The sequence below is a fragment of the Coptis chinensis genome, chromosome 8, assembly GCF_015680905.1.
Source record: "Coptis chinensis isolate HL-2020 chromosome 8, ASM1568090v1, whole genome shotgun sequence".
In the NCBI taxonomy this organism is placed as follows: Eukaryota; Viridiplantae; Streptophyta; class Magnoliopsida; order Ranunculales; family Ranunculaceae; genus Coptis; species Coptis chinensis.
The window spans coordinates 32336830-32361677 of NC_141463.1; the positions used below are offsets into that span (position 1 = coordinate 32336830).

At 40.0% G+C, this 24848-nt stretch overlaps 5 protein-coding genes and 1 pseudogene across 6 annotated transcripts; 3 read left to right on the forward strand and 3 right to left on the reverse strand.

Annotated features, from left to right (window-relative positions):
- Positions 1 to 658: 658 nt before the first annotated feature.
- LOC147481119 (uncharacterized) lies at positions 659 to 1555 on the reverse strand. The gene has a single exon (XM_086578844.1). It carries the CDS (start codon positions 1553 to 1555, stop codon positions 659 to 661), a length of 897 nt encoding a protein of 298 aa, XP_086434970.1.
- A 1232-nt stretch (positions 1556 to 2787) lies between these two features.
- On the reverse strand, positions 2788 to 3617 carry LOC147481120 (uncharacterized). The gene is made up of 2 exons (XM_086578845.1): positions 2883 to 3617; positions 2788 to 2817 (listed from the first exon to the last, which is right to left on the reverse strand). The coding sequence occupies exons 1-2, from the start codon at positions 3615 to 3617 to the stop codon at positions 2788 to 2790; spliced, it is 765 nt and encodes a 254-aa protein (XP_086434971.1).
- A 1150-nt stretch (positions 3618 to 4767) lies between these two features.
- On the forward strand, positions 4768 to 14639 carry LOC147481121 (ABC transporter C family member 3-like; annotated as a pseudogene). The gene is made up of 4 exons (XR_015205455.1): positions 4768 to 4771; positions 4860 to 6489; positions 7782 to 7868; positions 14322 to 14639. The product of XR_015205455.1 is annotated as an ABC transporter C family member 3-like (transcript).
- Positions 12964 to 14056, forward strand: LOC147481122 (putative non-intrinsic ABC protein 5). Its single transcript, XM_086576175.1, is given in 3 exon segments — positions 12964 to 13936; positions 13939 to 14007; positions 14009 to 14056. Coding segments are annotated over 3 exon segments (582 nt in total). The 5' UTR covers positions 12964 to 13471.
- A 6405-nt stretch (positions 14640 to 21044) lies between the features above and the next one.
- LOC147481123 (uncharacterized) lies at positions 21045 to 21568 on the forward strand. Its single transcript, XM_086578846.1, has 2 exons — positions 21045 to 21397; positions 21553 to 21568. The coding sequence occupies exons 1-2, from the start codon at positions 21045 to 21047 to the stop codon at positions 21566 to 21568; spliced, it is 369 nt and encodes a 122-aa protein (XP_086434972.1).
- On the reverse strand, positions 21565 to 23644 carry LOC147481124 (uncharacterized). Its single transcript, XM_086578847.1, has 5 exons — positions 22329 to 23644; positions 22270 to 22276; positions 21882 to 22188; positions 21622 to 21754; positions 21565 to 21571 (listed from the first exon to the last, which is right to left on the reverse strand). Exons 1-5 carry the CDS (start codon positions 23642 to 23644, stop codon positions 21565 to 21567), a joined length of 1770 nt encoding a protein of 589 aa, XP_086434973.1.
- Between the last annotated feature and the right edge of the window lie 1204 nt (positions 23645 to 24848).

Here is a 24848-nt window from a genome sequence, read left to right on the forward strand (position 1 = left end):
CTGAGACATTGTTGTTTGAAATTGCTCCTTTTACCCAAGAGATCCATGTGTGAGAGAATCCAAATCTTGATAAAACTGTCCAAAGAAATTTCCAATCAAGAGTGTCAAAAGCCTGGGAAATATCCAATTTGAGAGCTATGTTCCCTCCATGTCTTTGGACTTTCAACTCATTAATCATTTCTGACGCCAATCCAATTGCTTCATGAGAGTTTCTGTTCGAGATGAAACCATATTGTTCCTTTGAAACTATCCGTGTGGCAACTGGAGCCAGTCTTGAAGCTAGGATCTTGGTGATAACTTTATAGGAGAAATTGGAGAGGCAAATAGGTCGGAATTTATTCAACTGGTTTGTATTCCTTTCTTTTGGTATCAAAACTATAAAGTTTGAGTTGAAGCTTGAGGGTAGTCTACTCTTTATGAAGAAGTATCTCACAGCTCTGACTACATCTCTTCCAATAATGTTCCAGCAGACTTGATAGAAATGGCCATTGAAACCATCGGGTCCTGGTGAACTATCTGGGCATAGGTTAAAAACTGATTTTCTAATTTCTTCATGGTTCGGCATCTTTGACATATCCTCATTCTCTTGCTCAGTTACAGTCTGTGGGATGAGCTGTAGGAGACCTTCATCTAAGTCCAGATTCTCTGCTCTGAATTTCTAAGTGTAGTGACTTACAATGAAGTTGTTGATCTCCTCCTGCTCAGTTAGCATGTTACCTTGATAATCTTGCAGTTCCTTGATCATAGCTCTTGATTTTCTTATGTTAACAAGGTTGTGGTAGTATTTTGTACTTCTATCAACCTCTTTATCCCATCGAGTTCTTGATCTTTGTTTCCAATACACTGCCTCTTGCTCAAGCAAAGATTCCACCTGTAACTCCTGTTCTGCAATCTCTAAGGCCAGCATCTCATTTTCATCTTGTTCAAATTGTTGTTGCAGGGCTTCCAAAGTTGCGGTCTCTTTGGCGATATTGGTACTGAGCATGCCAAATACATTCTTATTCCAGTGCTTAAGTTTTCTCTTCAGCCTCTTGAGCTTTTGAGCTAGAATGAAGAGAGAGTGTCCTGCTATAGGTGCCTTCCAGTTCTCCTCAACCACCTCAAGAAATTCAGGGTGTTTAGTCCACATGTTAAAGAAACGAAAAGGTGCATTCTTGGGCTTAGGAATAGAATCAATCCAACCAACCAGAGGGGAGTGATCGGAGCAGAATCTACTAAGCACTTTATATTGCCATCCAGGAAAAAGGGCAATCCAATTAGAGTTCATGAAAATTTTGTCTATTTTATCTCTTATCCTTTTATTGCCTTTCTGCTTGTTCGTCCAGGTAAAGAGGAAACCAGTGCTTGACGCTTCTATTAAGTGATTATGACTGACTGCATCTCTAAAATCTGCCATAGCTGCATTAGTGGGCTGAAGTCCTCCCTTTTTTTCTGTGACACTGAGATATGCATTGAAATCTCCCATTACAAGCCATGGGAGATTGTTTGGATTCATGTTGGATAGTTCATGCCATAAGGGTCTCCGTCGGATGTATAACAAGCTGGCATGAACCATTGTTATGATCAAACCATTGCAGTCGACTGTTAGCTGCTAGCTGGAAAATGAAATGAGGGTTGGAGTGGGCATGGATTCCTTCCAAAGCAACCAAATGTTGGGAGTGCTTTGGTTATACTGGTTTGTAAGGATATAACTGCTCAACCCCAAGGATTGTATAAAACTAGAAGGAATGAGATTTGGCTGGATTTTAGGTTCTACAATTCCTAAAATGTCGGGGTCCCAATCTTTAAAGAGTTTAAGGAGTCTGTTTTGTGTTTTGGCATTGGAGATGCCTCTTGAGTTCCAGAAAATGCACCTCATTTATAAAGAAAAGAGGGTTTATTGTGTGTTGAAAAGGTGGTTTACCTTGTGGCCTTCCTCCTCCCAGTCTTCTTGGGAGTTGGTGGGGTCTTTGATGGATACAAGCTTAGGACGGGTACCGACTTTCTAACTGAGTGCCCAGTGTCCTCTTCATCATGTATGTCTCCCCATTGCTCTTTGTCAGGTGGCTTCAAAGGGGACAATTGAGCCTCCTTTAACTTCATGACTTGCAACACTTCCATTTGTCTCATGTCGTAATTTTCCCTGTGTCTTGAGGGGATGTTGAACTTCTTGGCGCAAGAAGGCGGCGACATTACTCTCATTTCATGTGCGAGGTGTATAGAGTCTAGGGTGTGCGTTCTTTGAACCTTGGGCTGTGTGATGTTCTATTGGTTCCTCTCCATCGAGAAGTTGTGTTCGAACCATTGTTAAGGGCATCGGAAAATTCCTCATTATCGCCGCTCATGGCTCCAAAGACTTGTAGAGAATTTTCATCACGTTGCTCTGGCTTTGTGTCTTCCACATTGTCCTCAATCACTATATTCAATTCTTCTTCACCGGACTTGAGTGCCCCTTCCATGTTTATTATTTCATTCAAATCCTTAGTGCTTACCACTTCCTGGCTGCATTCGGTTGGGTTTGTGGCTCCACATGTTCATCTGAATGCACCTCTAAAACTTCCCATGACCTCTTCCTCTTCCTCAACATCGAGAAAGCCTCAACTGTTGCATATGTGGCTTCCAAGTCGCAAGTATCTTTGAACTTGTTACTTCCAGTGTTCACTACTGGAGTAGCTTTGGGAACCCATGTCTCTTTGCCCTTATTTTGATCAGCCCCAGCTTTCCTTCTTCTCCTCTTGTTTCCCACCCTAACATCTTCAACTGTCTCAATTGATGGTACAATGCCATCAGTTTCCCTCTTTGTTTCTTTCATGTTGTCGCATCACGCCCTTTAGCTTTCTGCATTCAGACACAAGATGCCCAATACACTTATAGTGGTTGCACATTTTGGGGAGTTTCCCAACCTCAATTGTTTGCCAAAACTCGAAAGTTTTTGTTTTGCAGTAGATTTGATCTGGAATGGCAGCTGAGATGTCCAAATCTACTAGAACTTTTGCAAAGTAGCCATACTCTCTGTTGAGAGTCTTTGAGTCTATTTGCATAGGGATGCCCACACCACGAGCTATGGACATTAATGCTTCAGGATCCCAGTACTCTTGGCTTAAGCCGGGGAATTTGACCCATACAAGGGCATGTGTTTGTCGTTGCACCTCAGGATTAAAATTTGGGTTCCATGTGCTTAGTCTTAGAGGAAAACCTCCAAAATTCCAGGAGCCCTTGGTCCAAACTTTGTTCATATCATCCGCATTGTCAAATCTTATGAATAGATATCCCTTACCTATCGGCGTGATGATCCAGTCACCGCTAGGATTCCAGAAATCTGTTGCCATCTTCCTCACCTTGTCTATTGGAACTTTGACCAAGTCGATGCGTCCAATCAAGCAATACTTGCAATACTGTACCCCTCGGTCTACCGCTGCTTGTGGGATTTGAATCGATGGGTACTCCCCCATCTTCTCCGGCAAGGGAAGGTTTTGGAACTCAAAGTGGGGAGTGGTGGCTTTCTTTGATGCATCTGCATATGATGTGGGTGTGCTCTTCTCTTGAGCTCCTGCACCTGCTATGTGTGTTCTCTGTTCTTGAATTTGTGGTCCAATCACTGGCCTAGCAGATGGTAGTTCAAACTCAGATAGATCCATGATTCCTGTAGTGAAACTATAGACTTTTGGGGATGTCGATCAAAACCCTCCCATAAAGGGAAGGTTTTTGGTGTTTGTTCCCTCCGAAATATATTTGAAAGGACAAGATTTTACTAATATTGGAAATATTATTGGCTAGATTACGGTTTTGGCCTTAAGGTTAGACGAGGCAATCGCAGCTATCTTTATCCATGAAAAAAAGGACTCGTACTCAACTAGGATTATCACCCGAAAAACCAAAAACGGACTGCCATGCAGAGGTGGTATTGGTTTCCAGCATTTGACATAGGATATTGCATGCATGATGCATGCATGCATTGGTAGCTTCTTCTTTCTACTGCTACGACATTCTTGTTCTCTGTTTATATTATATTTTATTTGGTAATCAGAGACCTTGTTTTGCTGTACGTGGGAGTTTTCGATTCCAGTGTTATTGAAATGGTTGACAAGAAAAAAATGACAGTGCTCTTCAAGAGCCTTTGTTGAATGATAGGACTAGTAGTGGTGAAAATTCTAGTTCTCTTTCAAGCGCCAATTGTTTCAGTATCTTCGATCACTTTTTCTTGGTTAAGTCTTGTGATTGTTGTTGGGGTTTAATCCGATATCAATTGATCTCCACTATACAGATAATTCGTATTTGAACTCTCTTCAACTCCAGACAAATTCTAAATATCAATTACAACCTAACTAACATGCCCAACTCTCTAAACAACTATTAACAACAGATAATAATATAAAGAAGTAAAACGCATACCACAACACAACTCTAAACAACTATTAACAACAGATAATAATGTAAAGAAATAAAACGCATACCACAATACAAAAATATACCGTGGTTCGGCTCTTTGGGAAGGAAGAATACAATCACTCCTTTCAGTCTCTCACACCTTACTAGATCACTCCTCTCTCTTTGTAAAAGTTATCTCTCAATCTTGATTGCTTTCAAGATTGAGTTTTCTCTCCCTTGTGTTGTCTTCGTTCGTGTGTTCTGTCTCTTAGGTTTTGCTAAAAACCCAAACCTTATATTGCAAACTCGCGGTTTCGCAAAAATAAAAATCCTGACGAAAATAGGCATGGGCGCGGCGCGCCTTGGGCAAGGCCAAAGTCGAGCGCGCGCGGCCTAAAAACACTGTAAGTTGTCCACGACATGGGCGCGTGCGTGCCTTGAGCAAGACTAGACTGAGCGTGCGCGCTTAGCCTTCTTCACGCAGACTGAACTTCTTTTCCTCCTCATGTGAGGGATAACTCCAACACTTGTTGTTGGTAATGAGAAAACAATAAATCTTGATGACATTCCTGAGCTCGTTGGTAATGATAGTGTGAAAGGAAATTACGCGGTATTGAGAAATAAGCTTGATTTGTATTGTAGTAATCTTGGAGAAGTATCGAGTTTTATATTAGCTGAGGCTTTGCTTTTTTCAGCATAGAGAGAAATTTTGTTTACGGCTTTACTAACGATTGTGTGTGCATTTGCTTCTGTCCATATCTTATTGATTCCTTTGTTCAATTTTTGAATGGTCGCCGAGAATTTAGGAATGAAGGGTATGCTTTAGTGTCTGCATTCATTTTGTCGAAGATTATTGAGTGCCTTGCAGAGAGACAAAAGATTTTTAGATTTAATCGCGTTAGTGTTAGAGTAACTGCAGCGTTAAGTGGATTGATTTACAGGAAAGGTCAGGCATTGTCTATACAATCAATGCAGGTTCATTCTAGCGGAGAGATTGCAAATTTTATGAATATTGATGCTGGTAGAATTGGTTCTTTCAGTGCATTTGTGCATGATTGGTGGAAAGTCCTCATTCAGATTGTATTGGGACTATTGAACTTGTACAAGAATGTTGGACTTGCTTCAGTGGCAGCTTTTATTGCTGCTGTACTTGTAATGTTGGCAAATGTTCCAGCGGCCAAACAGCAGGAAAGATTACTGATGAAATTGATGGAGTCAAAAGATGGAAGAATGACGACAACATCAGAAATACTTAGGAATATGAAAATCCTCAAGCTTCAAGGATGGGAAATGAAGTTTTTGTCTAAGATAGTTGTGCATAGGAAGACTGAAGAAGGATGGCTGAAAAAGTTTCAGTTAGTAATTGCTATGATCACTTTAATTAATAATGCAGGTCCTATATTTGTTTCTGTTGCTACATTCAGAGCGTGTGTAATAATGAGGATCCCATTAGAGTCTGGAAGGGTTCTATCTGCAATTGCAACTATAAGGATTTTGCAGGAACCCATCCTTGGACTCCCTCAGACAATATCAATGGCTGCTCAAACAAGGGTTTCCCTTGACAGGATTGCCTCATACCTGCACCTCAATGATCTCCAAATGGATATGATAGAGAAACTTCCTAGTACTTCTAAGGTGGCGGTTGAAATAAACAATGGATGTTTTTCTTGGGATTCTTCTTCTACTCCTACATTGAGAGATGTCAACTTTCAAGTGTTTCATGGCATGAGGGTGGGTGTATGTGGTACAGTTGGCTTGGGGAAATCAAGCTTGCTTTCATGCGTATTGGGGGAAATGTACAAGGTATCTAGTACTATTAAGTTGCTGAGAGGAAGAAAAGCTTATGTTGCCCAATCACCTTGGATACAAAGTGGAAATATCGAGGAGAATATATTATTTGGTAAGGAGATGGACAGAGAGGTATGAGAGGGTTCTTGAAGCATGTTCATTAAAGAAAGACCTTGAAGTTCTGTCCTTTGGGGATCAAACAGCTATAGGGGAGAGAGGGATCAACTTGAGTGGTGGACAGAAGCAGAGAATACTGTTTGCTCGTGCCGCCTAATATGAAGATGCTGATATATATATATCTTCGATGATCCATTTAGTGCACTGGATGCTCACACTGGAATGCATCTGTACAAGGTATATTATAATTTGTTTTTTTTTGCTGGGTAAGTTAATATTTATATTAAAATTAAAGTTACAATGCTCAGTGTGAACACTAGTATATCAGTTCAAACAATCCTTACAAAAGAGTCATAGGGCATTTCTCATGTCAGAAGCCATGGAGGTTTGCCAAAGCTATGATTAACTCGCAAACCAGCTGCAAGCTTGGCTGCCTCATCTGCAACAGTGTTGCCTTCCCTCCATATATGAGAATATGAGATATAAAGAAGGATTGGATACTTTGCATACAAGCCTCCCACCATCCTTTCAACTGCCGCGGTATGTTTCCCATTCTAAAAGCTGACACCGTTGGTGAAGAATCAGATTCTACCCAGATATTATACCAGTGCTTCACTATAGCCATTTCCACTCCTACCACCGCAAGACACTCAGCCCAAAAGTTTGTACGAACTCCCAAAGCTCTGCCTGTTACAAGTAGGAATTTGCCGTCATGGTCTCTATATATAGGAAGCACCAATCCCTGCAAGGCCAGGATTTCCTCTTGCTGCTCCATCCGTGTTTATTTTGACTTGTGAAACTGATGGAGGGAACCATATACCCTTCTGAACTTTCTGAGCTGGTCGACATCTCCCTTCCACTCCCCAATTTCTTAAGATTTCAACATCAGCAACACTGAACGTACATGAAAGCCTTAGATAACTGAGCAGTCCAGTTGACATGCAAGATGATCTGCCTCTGACAGAAGTTCAAAGAAATCCTTGCATTCTCAAAAACGTATTTGTTTCCATGCTTCCATAAGGTGACCATAGTACTTATTACTGCTGCAGTCCATAGCTGTTTAGTTATAGGACTACAATTAACAACCAGACTCATGGCTTCCTTCATATTTGTAAAGCTCATTCTGAACTTGAACTTACCTGCGAGCCAATTCTAAACTTTCTTAGAAAATGAACAGTCCCAAAGGAGGTGCTGGAGGTCCTCAACGTGTTGCTTGCAGCAGCTACATCTTGAGGCAAGTCTAACTCCTCTCTTCATCACAGCTGCATCAGTGGCCTCACAGTTCTGGCTTAACTTCCAGGCAGTACCAGAAACTTTAGGATGAACAAACTTATTCCACACACGCTTATACCAGCCTACTTTGCATCTTTTTTTCCTTATCTCCTGAAATGCAGATTGTGTTGTGAAGCGACCTTTAAGGTCAGGGAACCACATAACTATGTACAGATCAAGAGTGGGATTATTGGTGTCTATAGTTGTTACTGGTTGTATTGACTATTAACTTGGACTAAATATGTTTTGCATCACAGGAGTGTCTACTTGGATTTTTTAGTTCCAAAACAGTGATTTATGTTACTAATCAAGTTGAATTCTTACCTTCTGCTGACCTTATACTGGTAAGACAGTGGTGCCTTGGCTTCATTTTTTTTTTCATTTCCATCTTCATTAAGTTCATCAATTTTCATTTTCTTACGATCGGTTAACTATCTTTTCTGGATGAAAGGTACTCAAAGATGGAATGATTATACAATCAGGCAAGTATGTGTTGGGGTTTATACGAATACCAATTGATTTCCCCACTACACAGATAACTTGTATTTGAACACAATTCAACTCCAGACAAATTCTAAATATCAACTACAACCTATACTAATATGCCCAACTTGCTAAACAACTATTAACAACAGATAATAATGTAAAGCAGAATTAAACACATACCACAACACAAAGATATACCGTGATTCGGCCAATGATGCATACTTCCACAAGAGCTTGTCCTTTTATAAAGTGGGAAGGAATATCACAATCACTTCCTTGCAGTCTCTCACCTTACTAGATCACTCCTCTCTCTTTATAGGGTTGTATCTCTGTAAATGTTATCTCTCAATCTTGATAGCTTTCAAGATTGTGGTTTCTCTGACTTTTGTGCTGCCTCTCGTGTATTTGGTTTTGCCAAAAACCCAAACATATATAAGCCAAAACTCGCGGTTCCGGAAAAATAGAATCCCTGCCAAAATAGGCATGGGCGCGGGGCGCGCTCGGAATTGTGCTGGAATGGGTGCGGGGAGCGCTTGGGTCAAGACCAATCTGAGTGCGGGTCGTGCTCAGACTTCTCCAAAACGAAATCAACTCCTTTTCTCTTCTCATGTGAGGGATAACGCCAACAATCTCCTCCTCCCGAACAGTGAGAGGGGATACCTCGCAATTTCCAAATCAACAGGAGGTGTCTGCTACCATTCTGGCAGTAGCACAACAAATATCAAACTTACCTTTCGGTAAGACTTTGGTCATCATATCCGACCCGTTCTTGTCGGTATGGATCTTCTCGATACACAAATACTTGTCTTCGAGTACTTCTCTAATCCAATGATAACGCACGTGTATGTGCTTGGATCTAGAATGAAAAATCGGATTCTTGCTCAAATGGATGGCGTTCTGACTATTACATAGAACTACAAACTGTTTCTGCTTTAGCCCTATTCGTCGAAGAACCTCTTCATCCATAGCATCTCTTTGTAACACTCAATAGCTGCAATATACTCGGCTTCTGTAGTGGAGAGGGCAACACACTTTTGCAACTTTGATTGCCATGAAATTGCTCTCCCTGCAAAAGTAACCAGATAATCAGAGATGGACTTCATCGAGTCAATATCACCTGCCATGTCTGCATCAGTGTAGCCTTCAAGTAAGGGCTTACTTCCACCAAAGCACAAACATGATTTGGAAGTGCCCTTGAGATATCTCAATATCCACTTAACACCTTCCCAATGTTCTTTATCCGATTTGACAGAAATCGGCTTACAACACCAATGGCGAAAGCAATATCCGGTCTTGTACACACCATTACGTACATCAAGCTGCCCACTACGGATGCATAAGGAATATTTTTCATCTGACTCTGCTCATGCTCACCTTTTGGACAGATATCTTTGGTCATGCGGAAATGGCCACCAAGCGGACAATTGACTGGCTTCGCTTGATCCATGTTGAATCTCTTCAACACCTTCTCAATGTAGCTTTCTTGAGAAAGCCACAACTTCCCACTCTTTCTGTCATGAGTGATCCGCATCCCAAGTATCTGCTTTGCTTGACCCAAATCCTTCATCTCAAAAGACTTACTCAAGTCTTTCTTTAGTTTGGATATCTTGTTGATGTTTGGGCCAACTATCAACATATTATCCACATACAACAATAACACTATGAAATCCCCATCTGGAAATCTCTGAACAAACACACAATGATCGGAAGCAGACTTCTTGTATCTTTGGTTCACCATAAAGGAATCAAACTTTATGTACCACTGTCTCGGTGCTTGCTTCAACCCATACAAGCTCTTTATTAGCTTGCATACTAGGTGCTCTTTGCCTTTGACATCAAATCTCTCTGGCTGGTCCATGTAGACATCTTCTTCAAGGTCTCCATGAAGAAAATTTGTCTTAACATCTAGCTGCTCAACCTCTAGGTTCATACTTGCGGTCATACCCAATACCACCCGGATAGAAGTCATCTTCACTACAAGATAGAAAATCTCATCAAAGTCAATCCCTTTTCTTTGACCGAATCCCTTCACAACAAGTTGAGCTTTGTGCCTTGGGTGATGATTGTTCTCCTCATACTTGACTTTGTATATCCACTTATTCTTGAGAATTTTTCGTCCTTGCGGTTTCTCAACTAACTCATAAGTGTGATTCTTATGCAAAGAATCCATCTCGTCATGCATGACCTTCAACCACTTTTCTTTGTCTGTACCTTCAAGTACCTCTTGATAGTACATAGGTTCTCCACCATCCGATAGTAGCACGTACGTATGTGGTGGATACCTAGTTAAAGCTAGTCTCTCTCTGTTTGACATCCTTGCCCCATCTGCTGGTGCCTCAGGAGGATGCACTTCTGCTTGCTATGGTGGTGGTTCATGCATCTCATCTGCATCTTCTATACCAATAGGTTCTATCCCATCATGAGCAATAGGATTCTCATCATGAGTTTCAAACTCATGGTTCTCTATATTCTCAATGCCTTATGCACGTTCCACAATGGGAACTTCTGGTTCTGAATCAACAAGATCATTGGTGAAAGCCTGTAGCTTCTCACCCTCCTCAAAGTCTGCTATGGTTTGGTTTTCCAGGAACACAACATCTCGACTTTGGATTACCTTCTTATTAATTGGATCATAGAGTTTGTAACCAAACTTTTCATCTCTCCATAACCGGAAAAATGCCTTTGCTTGGCTTTGTCATCAAGCTTGGATCTCTCATCCTTCGGAATATGCACAAATGCCCTGCACCCAAATACCTTCAAGTATCCATAATCAATATCTCTGCCTGACCATACTCTCTCTGGATAATCACTATTCAGAGGCTTTAACGGCGATAGGTTGATCACATGCACAATTGTACGCATTGATTCTACCAAGTAGGTTCTAGGTAGCTTAGAGTGAGATAGCATGCATCTCATCCTCTCTATAATGGTACAGTTCATTCTCTCTACTATTCCATTCTGTTGTGGTGTCTTAGGAACGGTCTGCTCATTACGAATCCCATGACTCTGGCAATACTCTTCAAACGGCCCAATGTACTCACCCCCATTATCTGAGCGAATACACTTCAACAACTTTCCAGTCTCTCTTTCCACCATGTTGTGGAATTTCTCAAACATGCCAAGTACTTCATCCTTGGTCTTCAGACTATATGCCTATACCTTTCTTGACGCATCATCAATGAAGGTCACGAAGTATAAAGCTCCCCCGTAGGACTTCACTTTTATAGGACCACATAAGTCTGCGTGCACTAGTTCAAGGACATTGTCCTTTCTGTGAGACGGGAATCTTTGGAAGACACCCTGTGTTGCTTTCCTATCAAACAGTGAGTACATGTATTTAAATGTGTACCTTTAATGTCTGGCAAGGCCTTTTGCTTAGCAAAAACTTCCATCCCTTTTATGCCCATATGACATAGTCTCTTATGCCACAGTTCGGAGGAAGCTTCTTCTTCTGCCGCATTCACTTCTGCTTTACACAAACTATTTTGTGTTTTGTAAAGAGAGCAAGTTTTCTTCCCTCTGGCTGCTACAATGGAATCTCTGCTCAGTTTCCATACCCCGTTACCAAACGAGTTTACAAAGTCATCGTCATCTAACTTTCCAGCCAAAATTAGGCTTAGCCGAATGTCAGGGACATGTCTTACATCCCTGAGTGTCAAGGTGTAGCCGACATTGGTTTCTACATGAACATCACCAATGCCTATAATCTTCGAGACACCACTGTTATCTATCTTCACTTCACCATATTCACCACAGCTGTAGGTAGTGAAGAATTCCCTGTGTGGTGTGACGTGATAGGATGCTCCTGTATCTATCACCCACTATGTATCCTGACATGAGGTACTAAGATAGCACACACTACAATTTGACACAATTCCCACTAGGTCGTCGACTAGTGTGGTAGTATCTCTGCCTGTGTTTCCGTTCCTCTGCACCATGTCTTCATGTACACAATTATTCTTCTCATCCCTCTTTAGTGTTCTGCACTCATATCTGAAGTGACCCTTGGTGGCACAATAGTAACATTGTCTCTCTGCCTTAGGAGTTATAGCTTCACCCCTAGATTTACTTCTGTCATCACCTCTAGAACGAGATGGTTTTCTGTATCTATCTCTCCCTCGTTTCTCTGTGACAAGGATATCTGAGTGAGAGGAGTTGCCTTTTGAACTCCTTCTAGTCTCCTCATTTAACAAAGACGCGGTAGCCATCTCCATGGTAACGATTCCATCCTTGGCTGCTCTGTATAGAGAGACTGCTAATGTCTCCCAACTTTTGGGTGGAGAGCCTAATAGAAATAAAGCCTCAACTTCGTCTCTCAAATTAATCTTCATTAAATGTATCTGATTGATGGTATTATGTAATTCGTTAAGATGCTCAGGCATTGAAGAACCTTCTTGGTACTTTGTGCCGACAAACTTCTTAACGACCAGCACTTTGTTTCCGCCCGACTTCTTCTCATAAAGGTCTTCGAGTTTCTTCCACAAACCCAAAGTTGTAGTCTCTTGGGATACATAGTGAAAGACACTGTCGTCAATCTACTATCGAATGTATCCAATTGCTTTTCTGTCAAGCTTGCTCCACTCAGCCGCAACAACCGCTTCTGGTTTTCCTCTCCATTCTCAATGGGTTGTGCCAAGTCCTTGCAATAAAGCAACTCTTCCATCTTAACTTTTCAAATGGTGTAGTTCTTCCTATTTAGACTCGTCATGCGAGTGTTCATGGAATGGTCCATTTCTACAAGTTATTTAAACTCAAATCTTCTCTCATGAATTTTGTCAAACACCTTCCGACCAAGATTTGGATAACACCCTAGGCTAATCTAACCTGGCTCTAATACCACTTGTTGGGGTTTATACCAATACCAATCGATTCCCCCACTACACAGATAACTTGTATTTGAACACAATTCAACTCTAGACAAATTCTAAATATCAACTACAACCTATACTAATATGCCCAACTCGCTAAACAACTATTAACAACATATAATAATGTAAAACAGAATTAAACGCATACCACAACACAAAGATATACCGTGGTTCGGCCAATGATGCTTACTTCCACAAGAGCTTGTCCTTTTATAAAGTGGGAAGGTAGATTACAATCACTCCTTGCAGTCTCTCACCTTACTAGATCACTCCTCTCTCTTTACAGGGTTGTATCTCTGTAAAAGTTATCTCTCAATCTTGATAGCTTTCAAAATTGGGTTTTCTCTGACTTTTGTGCTGCCTCTCGTGTGTTTGGTTTTGCCAAAAACCCAAACATATAAGCCAAAACTAGCGGTTTCGGAAAAATAGAATCCTGCCAAAATAGGCATGGGTGCGGGGCGCGCTCAGAATTATGCTGGAATGGGCGCGGGGAGCGCTAGGGTCAAGACCAATCTGAGCGCGGGTCGCGCTTAGACTTCTCCAAGACGAAATCAACTCCTTTTCTCTCCTCTGTGAGGGATAACGCCAACAGTATGATCAGATTCTCGCTACAGGTTATGGAGCTGATGGGTGCACATAAGCAGGCTTTCTTTGGCCACATGGATTCAACAACAGAGAGAGGGGTCGTAGGCGCTGAGAATGTTAGAAGTATAGATCAAGAAAATGGTGCTTTAGAGGAAATTGAGAGACAAAATAATGATGATACTGATGAAACGCTTGAGGCTAGTGCGCAGCTTGTTCAAGAAGAGGAGAGAGAGAAAGGAAGAGTCGGTTATAAGGTGTATTGGAAATATCTTACTACATTATATGGAGGAGCTCTTGTGCCACTGGTATTGTTGGTACATATTATAGCTCTGTTTCTTCAAATTAGAAGTCATTATTGGTTGGCTTTGGAAACTTCCAACAATGCCAAGACTCTCATATTGATTTATGTTGCTTTTGCCTGTGGAAATTGTATTTGTGTGTTTGTAAGAGCTATACATGTTCTAACGGTTGGGTACAAGAGTACAAGACAGCTACATTACTATTCCAAAATATGCATTCATGTGTTTTCCGTGCTCCAATGTCCTTTCTTTGATGCAACCCCAAGTGGTCGGATAAAAAGTAGAGTAAGTTAGAACATACTAACACATCTATTTTCTTTATCTACGTGACTTCCCCTTGTGTTATTAATGATTGAGATTCTTGTAGTTTCTTCACTTCTGTTGGAGGAAGACTATGAATCTGAGCCTCTTTGGGTGGAAACAAGATTCTTTTTCTGTACAATTCAGATTTATGTTGCCTATTTATACAAAAATTTTAAAATTTTGTAAGTATGAAATTTTGTCAGTGTGTTTTTAACTTTTAATGCTTGGTTATTTATTTGTTTATGTACTTACATAGGTGTTCACTGCCCTAAAGCTTGGTGTTGTGGGTTTATGCGTGTGATTTTACAGTATAACGATGCAGGTACCCTAGAAACCAAGTTGCTTAAGTGCTCATTCGAGGCTTGTAGTGTTGTGCAAGAGATCTACTCCAGCAAAGAGGTGCTTCCAAGTTGCCAATTATGCAAAGAAGAATTTCCTCTCTGCAAGAGCTGTCACTTGTGCCCACAATGTCATTTACCTACTAGTACTTGTGAGTGAGTGAGTGAGGGGAGTGAGTGTGTTGAGTGTGTACTCAGTGCAACATGAATAAACATGCTTTTCTAACAAAAATAAAGTTAGTTATACACCATTGATAATTGATCATTCTGCAAAAGTGAACTTCCATAATTTAGTCTGCATATGTTTAAAAGCATACAAAATAACAAAAAATATCTGATGCCCATAAATAGCCAAAGCAGCATTGCCAACTTCAACAAAGTATCTCAAATAAATAGAGTATCTCAACTAAGTAAGACATCCATTACTGAGGTTGGGATTGAGTAAGAGACTCACTAAACACAATGCAAGGTGTAGATTGTCCTAGTGTCAAGGGTGGTTGTGAATCTTCACCCAACCACCAGCCCAAGCCTCTACCACCTCCTCTGCCTATACCACTTCTTGTTCCATATCTCCTAACATTTGCATCTTCAGCTCTATAAGTTCTTCCACCTCTCCTTACTTTAAGGACTTGCAGATTCTCAACTTCAGGTTCAGCTTCAGGGATATCAATCATTGGCTGCAAATTCACATGTTGGCCTGCACCTCTCCTACCACCAGCTCTTCCACCTCTCTTTGCTTTAGGGACTTGCAGATTCTCAACTTCAGCTTCAGCTTTAGGGAGATCAATCACTGGCTACAAATTCACATGTTGGCCTGCACATCTCCTACCACCAGCTCTTCCACCTCACCTTGCTCTAGGGACATCATTTTGCAGATTCTCAACTTCAGCTTTAGGGACATCAATCACTGGCTGCACATTCACATTATTATCCCCACCTCTTCTTCTACCACCTCTAGTTCTTATAGGGCTATCATGCCCACCTTCTGCCACCACCTCTTCTGCTAGTTCACCTTCATTGTTCTCCGCATTCCCAACTTCAGGATCAATGTCTTCAGCTTCATTGGCTTCATTGGCTTCATCCGCTTTTCTTGATTTCTTTGATGTTTGATCTTTCCCTACTAGACATGTTATCTTATTGTGCCCTGATTCAAGACATTTCTTACACTTTCTCTTACTTGTTGCCTTCTCTTCATCTTCACCTCTTATCCTCTATTTTTTAGGTCTACCTGAATGTCTCTCGAGTGGTGGAGGTTGTACAACATCTTCTGGTTTAACTTGTCATATAACAATACATAAGAATCCCAATGGAGAATTGGAAATATGAATGATAAGACAAATCCAAAGTACATTGCCCCAATCTTCTTCATTGTCAAATGGAAATATATAACCACCATAAGTTGCTCTGAATGCATTCACATGATAAAATGGACTGCAATACCTGTTAACATTCAAATTTCAATTGGTATCTCACTTAAAACTCCATTACCATATCAATATCTTACTAAATAGCAACTAAAAATATACATGGGATGGTGGTGGTCAATATTGCCGGTCTGGTTTACCCCAATCTTACTAAGTTGCAACTAAAACTATCAATATTGTCGGTCTGGTTTGCCCATCTTGGGCAGTTGTACATAATTACTCGAGTGATGAACACGGAAGAGTATGGCTTACATGGGATACTAGTATTTTGAATGTACAGAGAGAAGTGGAAGGAGCACAGTTCATCCACTGCAAGTTCACCAGTTTATAGCATGGGTTTTGTTTCTCCTTAACTGTTATCTATGCGAGTAACAAAAGTCAAGATAGGCTTCTTTTGTGGGAAGAGTTGATGGCGATAACTGTGGGAACCCAAGGACCTTGGTGTGTGATGGGAGACTTTAATAATGTTATCTTTTCCTTTGAGAGGGCAGGCGACAGAGCTGTTAACCCGAGGGAAACTTTGCCTTCTGCAAGCTGCCTAAATGTAGCAGGTCTGTTTGATCATGCAGCCTCTGGTAGCTTTTATACATGGAATAGTGGTGGCGATAGCATCAGGAAGTGGTCAAAGATCGATAGATGTCTGATAAAACTATAAAATTGAATAATTCTACTCACGAATAAATGATGAACTTCAAACGCAAGTAAAACTAAAACTTCACGAAGACTGGTTTATCAAAGATTTCTACTCTCGAATCTATCAAAATAGAGTGGAGTCAAAGATTGGTTCCACTCCTAGTTCTTTAGCATTCAAAGTTTTCTATGACTATGAGTCTATCCAAAGTTAATGAGAGTTTTACGAAGGGAACTATACTACGATGCAAATTCAAATACTAAACAAGATACGATAACGAAATAACGGAAATGCTAAATTGATACTAGATAAATAATTAAGAGGGATTGATTCCACCTTAACTTGACTTAATTTACTAATAAAAAATCGTCGTAATCCGAATTGAAATGCTTTCGCATAACAATTGGTTCTTTCTAATCTCTAGTTGTTCATGGTAATCTCTACCAACTAACATCTAGCATGTGAAACAATCAAACCTATTCTCATGGTGAACTAATCGTTTTCTAGAATGGAATGAAAATTACGACTATTCTATGTTAACACAAATCAAGCTTCATCAAGGCTTATTCAACCCCCTCTAAGGGAGGTTTAGCCTAGAATCATTATGCTATCATTTCCCAATGAAATTAAACAAGACATCAATAAAAGATTGTAAATTTACTTGTTTCGATTCAAATGGAAACTACTAATGCAAGATTTGATTAAAACTAATAATGACAAATAACTAAATCTATGAATTGAAATTAAATACTTAATAGAAAATGAAACTAAATTATGAAGAACAACTAACTTTATTGATCTAATAAAGGAATAACAATTGATTCAATAATCTAAATTAAAACAAGGTATGAAAACTAATAATGGAATGAAAAACTAGATCTAAAAACTATGCTCTAATGGCTTCTTTCTACCCTCAGCTAATTTTTCTTTTGAGCGAAGTCTTGTGTGTGGAAATGGAGGAGACCAGATCCACATTTTCGTGCATGGGCTGAGGAGCCATGTTTTGGGCCAGAAAATCGAGCCCAAAGCCCAATTTCTTTAGTCCACAGAGCCCTTTTCACTGGCTTTAACTTCAATAGACTTTTCATCCACTTCTGCTCCTCTGATTGGATAAAGGTTTGAACCATTGGAAAGCTCTTTCCGAGACGGTTGTTTTGACATAAGGAACGCCGAATTCCGAGGCTTGAGTCCAAAGATACGATCTTCGGAAGTTTTGTTGACTTTTGTGTGTTGTTTCTGCCCGCGTTAACTTTGACTTTTCAGCTTTTGACCGGGCTTTACAAAGGCTTTTTCTCCTTGAATCTTGGCCTTTAATCACAAAACTTCTTAGCAACCAACCCTTGCTCCTTTATCTCGCAAAAGTGGCACAATTCTGGATATAATTGACTTCAATGCCTGAAATACATAAAAACACGTAATCAGCATTAACTCTTATTTATTACTCGCATAATTGGTCTAAAAGTATTATTGTTAAGGGGTTAAAACTACAGTTTTGGGCTCTTATCAATGTTTGATAAATACTACTTGGACTTTTATTCCTTTAGCAACAAAGGTTGACTTTTACCTCAAGGTCTTTCTGATCATTGCTCGGTGGTTATGACCTTTTTGGCGGTAGATAGAAGGCATCCTTCTTTTCGATTCTGTAATGTTTGGACTTTGCACCAGGATTTTGTGTCTACTGTTAAAATAAGCTGGGATATAGCTGATCATGGGAACCCTCCTTTCATGTTATCACGAAAGCTCAAAAGTTTAAAAGGTTTGTTGAAGGGTTGGGCAAGATCTTTTCGAAATGACACTCAGAGGCTAGTGGTGCAAACAAGTACAGAATTGAGAGAGATTCAAGAAAGGCTTAACCAATGCCCTCTCAATATTTCTCTTAGTGCATAGGAGTACAGTTTAAGGGAGAAGTTGTGTCTCTTAATTAAACTGGAGGAAGCAGAGTTGTACCATAAAACTGATATTGACTGGCTAAGCTTTGGGGATAAGTGTAGTGCATTTTTCTTCAATACTCTAAAGGAAAAATAGACCATAAACCATGTATGGAGTATCACTGATGTGCACGGTACTAGTAGAGAAGGAAAAAATCCAGTGGTAGAAACTTTCATAGAATATTACAAAGATTTGCTTGGGGTGACTTCTTCGGCATACTGTGATACTGAATTTCTGAATGGTGTACAAGTGGCTGAGGTAAATCATGGTACTAGCCAGTTCTTAGTTGCCCCGATTAGTATACGGAGATCAAGGAAGCACTCTTTGAAATGGAGGATAATAAGGCCTCAGGTCCGGATGGATTTAGTGCTTGTTTTTTCAAAAAAAGTTCGGATACCGTTGGAGAGCATTTCATTAAAGCTATAAAGTACATCTTTAGCCATAAGCAGATTATAAGAGGTATAAACTCTACATTTTTTATATTATTCCTAAAATGAAAAATGCCACTCATGTTTCTTCCTTTAGGCTTATTGCATGTTGTAACATTGTGTATAAATGCATCTCCAAAGTACTAACAAACAGGATGAAGAGCTGTATTTCATCGTTGGTTTCATGCTCCCAATCTGCATTTGTTCCTAGAAGATCTATTCAGGATAATCTTCTCTTGGCGCATGAGCTTCTGAGAGGGTACTCAAAGAAGAATGGGCAAAAAAGATGCTCGATAAAGTTGGACATCCAGAAAGCCTATGATTCAGTTTCTTGGCAAGCACTTGAAGCTATCCTTTACAAGTTCAAGTTCCTTAAATTGTTCATTGAATGGCTCTAGACGTGCTATGCTTCTCCTTTCTACTCGGTGATGGTGAATGGGTCGCCAGAAGGATACTTTCAAGGGAAGAGAGGGCTTAGACAAGGGGACCTTGTGTCACCATACCTCTTTGTGCTTGTTATTATGGAAATCCTGAGTGCTCTTTTGCTTTAGGGACTACAGTCGAAAAGAATTTCAGCCTACTCAAAGTGTAAGAAGCTGGACATATCTCACCTTTGCTTTGCCGATGATGTACTCCTATTTTGTAAAGGTAACATGGAATCCATTATGGCTATCAAGGACATACTGCTATCATTCTCTAAAGCTACAGGGCTCCATCTCAGTAATGCAAAGATGACTCTCCTGACTGGGAGTATGACTGAAGCGGAAGGGCTATAACTAGCAGCGGCTATGAACATCTCTCTGGTAACCCCACTAGTAACTTATTTGGGATTACCTCTCATAGCTACTAGACTTGGGATAAGAGAATGTCTGCCACTCATAGAGAAGATTACCGGTAAAATCTCAAACTGGAAGAATAAGGATTTGAACAGAGCAGGTGGAGTGCAACTTATGAAGTCGGTACTCTCTTCATTCTAAACCTATTGGGCAGCTACATTTGTTCTTCCGAGAATAGTTCTTGACAAAGTGGCGAAGATATGCAACATGTTCATCTGGGTAGGACCGAGCATGGAACGGAAAATGCACCATGCAAGCCACTTTACACTCAGACTCGATAAAGAACAGGGAGGCCTTGGATTGGTGGATCCACATGTTTGGAACAAAGCTGCCTACTGCGGATTGGTGGTGAAATTGGTCCAAAAGGCTGATTGTTTATGGGTAAAGTGGGCTTGGGACAATCACATCAAACAAAAGCATTTTTGGACCATGAAAGCTCTAAAAGACTGTTCATGGGTGTGGAGAGGGATCATGAATAACCAAGAAACCACATGGAAGTATTTCAAACATATCATAGCCAATGGCAGTGGTACTAGTTTCTGGCACGACCCTTGGTGCTCTGGTCCCCTTTTTTTTTAATTCTCTTGCTAAATCAGTCCTTGCGGAGGTAGTGCCGTTTGAGGCGCTAGTTAGTTCAGTGATTGAGAATGGGTGCTGGGAAAGGCGTATCATGGATCTTCCTGAATGTGAAGTGAAGGAGTGGATTATGAACACGGAGATTAACTCATATTTACCAGAAGATCAAGTCGTTTGGACCTCATTGAGTTCAGGAAAATATTTAGCTTCATCAGCCTATGCTGTCCTCAAACAGGTATGAAGTAAAGTGAAGTGGTATAAGATTGTGTGGGGAAAGTTGTATGTGCCGAAGCACTCATTCACTGTATGGCAGTTGTTCTCAAATACATTACCGACCCAGAACAGACTACGAGTGAAGAAAGTGATCAGAACCGCAAGATGTTGTTTATGTGATATGCAGGAAGAGAGTTTGGCACACCTTTTCTTTGACTGTTCATTCTCGAAACTGGTGTGTCAAAGTTTCAAAGAAGCGATGGGATTACCTGGGAGAGTGTGCAACTCACATGATGAATGGTATTACATTATACGCATCTGTAGGCCTAATTCTATGGCGTCTGAAGTGTTGAGGGCATTAACTTGTGCGGTTGTTCAAGCTATCTGGACCAAGAGAAATTGGAGGCTGAAGAGGAAGTGATTCTTCACTGCTGATGCAGTCAGTTGTAAGGCGCTGAACAGGATGAAAGTTTACTTGGAGAAATCACTTGAAGAGGTAAAAGATGATATAGCTACTCGTACTGTCCTGTTACAGCTAGGAATCAGTGTGAATTTCCAGCAGTGAGATGAACAGTGGGTCAAGTGGAAGGCAGCTGACGCAGACATGTTGACTCTTAATACAGATGGTTTATTGAAAAATGGAAGTGCAGGCTATGGAGGAGCACTAAGGGATCGAAATGGTGATATCATCATGGCGTTTAGTGGGAACTCTCCACGAGGCTCAGTCATTCATCAAGAGTTACTCGGGATTCTTAAAGGCTTAGAAGGCATGACAGTAAGGCAGTTGAAGAGAGTACAAGTGCAGTCTAACTCACATAGAGTGATTCAGGTATTGAACAAGAAGGAAGCACCTCCATGGTATGTTAGGAATCTTGTTGCTCAAATTGAGGCTGAGCAAGCGAAATGTGAAGAGGTCATTTTTCAACATGTCCTCAGGGAAGCGAATCAGGTGGCAGAGTACTTGTTTAGAGTTAGTAGCAACTGTAGTACTCATAGAAATGCTTGTTGTAATCAATGTATGTACTCCATCTTCCTTATGGATAAAAAACTTAGTGAACTGATCAAAGGGGATAAAGAATGTAAGCTGTACTTGCGTATTTTAATTAATAAAGGTTGGGGTCCCCTTAACTGCTAGTTGTTTAAAAAAAAAAAAAAAAAAAAAAAAAAAACTAAAAATATACCTTGCCCAACTTTCTTTTTTTGGCCTGAATGGTCTGATCACAGCTATAGCATGCACACATGGAATCCCGGTCATTTGCCAAACTATACAAGCAGACTCTTGTTTAACCAAATCCACAACAAATTTTTTTTTCACTTTTTATGTTGATGGCACAGTATGCAGTTTGTGATACTCTTGAAACCTTATACCTGGTGTGCTTATTCTCAAGTCTTTTAATCACATCTCTAACAGCTGGTATCAACTCATTATCTGGCATCTCACATGCAAGCTTTCTTATCTGATGCAACAAGCCCATAACAGCCAAACTGTATTTTTCCATAAACTGAATTAAAGGTTTGTCCCTAATTTTTAGGATCCAACTGTTAAATGACTCACTGAAATTGTTTGTTATAACATCACATTTTGATGTCAAATCAAAGTGTGATCTAGCCCAACAGTTTAAGGATTCTCTTTCTAACCACTTCTTTGCATCTGGTTTATCCTCCTCCAACTGATCCATAAATGTTACATGCTCAGGTACTTTGTATGCCTTTGTTGCACCCCAACTCAGACTTTGCAAGTAATCACCCTTGAATTATGACTTGAAATTCTTATACATATGTCTAAAACAAAATCTTTGAACAATAAAGGAAACAACCTATTCTTATACATGCAATCTGTAATAGGATAACAACTATAATAATTATACACAAACAAAATTGGTTGTACCTGTGATTTGCAAAAGGAAAGTTGAAATCAACAACATCTATAAGCCCTTTCTGCCTATCTGATATAAATGTAAGTTTCTCTGGGTGTTTGTTCAAATGAGATTTCAGATTCTTCAAGAAATCATTCAATGTACACTTATCTTCACTTCTGCATATATATATACCAAGAGGAAACAGCCCATTCATAGCATCTAATCCAATGACACTCAATACACAACCCCCATACTTACCTTTCAGAAAGCATCTATCTAGACCAATTACTGGTCTACATCCTTGAACAAATCCATCAAGTGATGCCTTATAGGCCAGGAAAAAACCAATAAACTCACCATCTTGATCCCTATACCACTTTGCCAATGATCCTTCATTCCTCTTAAGTATTTGTGTTTTGAGTTCTGCTATCTTGTGGTAACTAGCTTCATAGTTACCATTGATCCTCTCAAGTACTCTAACTCTAACTTTAGCCTTCCAAGCAGTATGATAAGAAATGTCAACCCTAAACTGATCCAACACTTCCAAAATTAGGTCTTTGGGTTTCATCTGTGGATAAGATCTTAGAAACCCTTCCAACTTATCAGCTACCCATCCACATGTTGCTTGTGCATTCTTATTTTTTCCATCAGCCTCACAAGTGTGAGTCTCCATATAGCTCCTCAACTTGAAAGTGTGTTTGTCACTTATCATAGTGCAGTACACCCTCCATCCACATTCTGGGTCCTTACACTTTAAGTGGATCCTAGTCTTATTATTTCTAACTTGTTCATAACTAAACTTCTGATATATTGCTAGGTTATTCATAAACTCCCTATACTCTTTAAATGTTCTCCATTCCATTTTAGGCAGCAGTTGCAATTTCACTTTTGTGGTTCCATTTCCTTCTATTCTCTCCTGTTCTCCATCTGCATACAAATTCTTTGGTAACTTCACAAAAGCACTGATGTCATCATCCTCATCCTCATCATTATTATCCCCATCCAAATCAGGTTGCTCATCCACCAAATCAAGTTCTTCACTTTCACTATCCCTATCTATAGGGTTAGGTACAAAATCAACATCTTCCTCATCAGAAAAAGGTTCACTAACATAAGCAGTACTTAGTTTAATACTAGGACCATACTCATCTCCCACTTGTATAAACATATCAACCTCATCATCCTCACTGACTCCACTATCACAATCTTCCACTTCATTGTCAACCAAGTCCTCAAATGCCACACCACTATCAATCACAGTTGTCCAGTCCTTTAGAACATCTTCTGCAGTGAGTTGAGATTCCACCTTACCTTCAGCTTCAAAATAGAGTTTTTTGGCTTTCATTGGTGCTGTAGGTATAGGATGAAGTCTTGGTGACTTTCTTAGCTTAACAATGGTCTGATTTGGAGCTTTTGGTGTTGTTGGAGTTATGGAAGGAACATGGTTAAGCCTAGGTGATTTTCTGACTTCAGACACAAGCACCCTTTATTTTTTTGCTTTTGGTGTTGTTGGGACTGTTGGGTTAAGGTTAAGCCTAGGTGATTTTCTCACTTCATGGTTGATTTGGTTTGTTACTTTTGGTGTTGATAGGATTTTGGGCTGTTTGTTGGATGTTGGGGGCTTCAAGGGCTTATTGACACTGGGCTGGGATTCACTTGGTTGTAGGCTATCTTCAAAACTTGATGGGGTTACAAACAAATGATACTTCTTATCCCTTTCAGGTTTAATCAAATCCCACATTTTCAACATATCCTTATCATTATTAAAGTAAGTCAGATGTCCCCTAGCAATGAATTTGACACATGACACTGGTTTGTCATCCCCAAACTTCTTATGTATCTCTTTAAGCAAATCAAGATAACACATCTCTTCACTATTTACCTCATAGTAACACCTCTCCACACCCTTATACATAGAGTAATTAACCTTCCCATGTGCAAAAGACATCCAAAAACCATCATAGTGCAACTCAAACACCCTATCACCTCTCAAAGTTCCCATAACATATACAACCACGCTATTGGAACATAAAATGAAAATAAACTATATAAATCAGCAATGGAATAATTTGCATTTGATCACATAGAACATATGATAACTTCATTTTAATTTCATAAACTTCATAACATTGATAAACTTCATAACATTGATAATCCATAATAAACTTCATAACAATCCATAAAACATGACACCTTACAGCCATTGTACCAAACATGACACCTTACATAAACATAAAGACCCTAAACATAACAATAAAAAACATGACACCTTACAGCCATTGTACCAAACATGACACCTTACATAAACATTAAGACCCTAAACATAACAATCAAAAGCATGACACCTTACAACCATTGTACCAAACATAACACCATCACATTGAAACAAGAATAACATCAAAGCTTTATACTCCTCTTCTTCCTCTTATTCTTCCGTGCAGTCTGCATAGCTTTATACTCCTGGGGACACATCAAAGCCTGCACAACCACTCTAGGTTGTGCTTGACTTCCCCCTCCAGCAGTTTGTGCTTGACTTGAACTTCCCTCAC

Bases quoted from the DNA above. Each gene is read 5' to 3' on its own strand.
- LOC147481119 (XM_086578844.1), bottom strand. From the start codon at position 1,555: ATGGTTCATGCCAGCTTGTTATACATCCGACGGAGACCCTTATGGCAT.
- LOC147481120 (XM_086578845.1), bottom strand. From the start codon at position 3,617: ATGGATCTATCTGAGTTTGAACTACCATCTGCTAGGCCAGTGATTGGA. The intron at 2,818-2,882 runs GTTGGGAAACTC...GTCTGAATGCAG, and splicing joins AGTTTTGGCAAACAATTGAG to AAAGCTAAAGGGCGTGATGC.
- LOC147481123 (XM_086578846.1), top strand. From the start codon at position 21,045: ATGTTGACTCTTAATACAGATGGTTTATTGAAAAATGGAAGTGCAGGC.
- LOC147481124 (XM_086578847.1), bottom strand. From the start codon at position 23,644: ATGAAAGCCAAAAAACTCTATTTTGAAGCTGAAGGTAAGGTGGAATCT. The intron at 21,755-21,881 runs GTGAGATGCCAG...CAACATAAAAAG, and splicing joins TCAGATAAGAAAGCTTGCAT to TGAAAAAAAAATTTGTTGTG.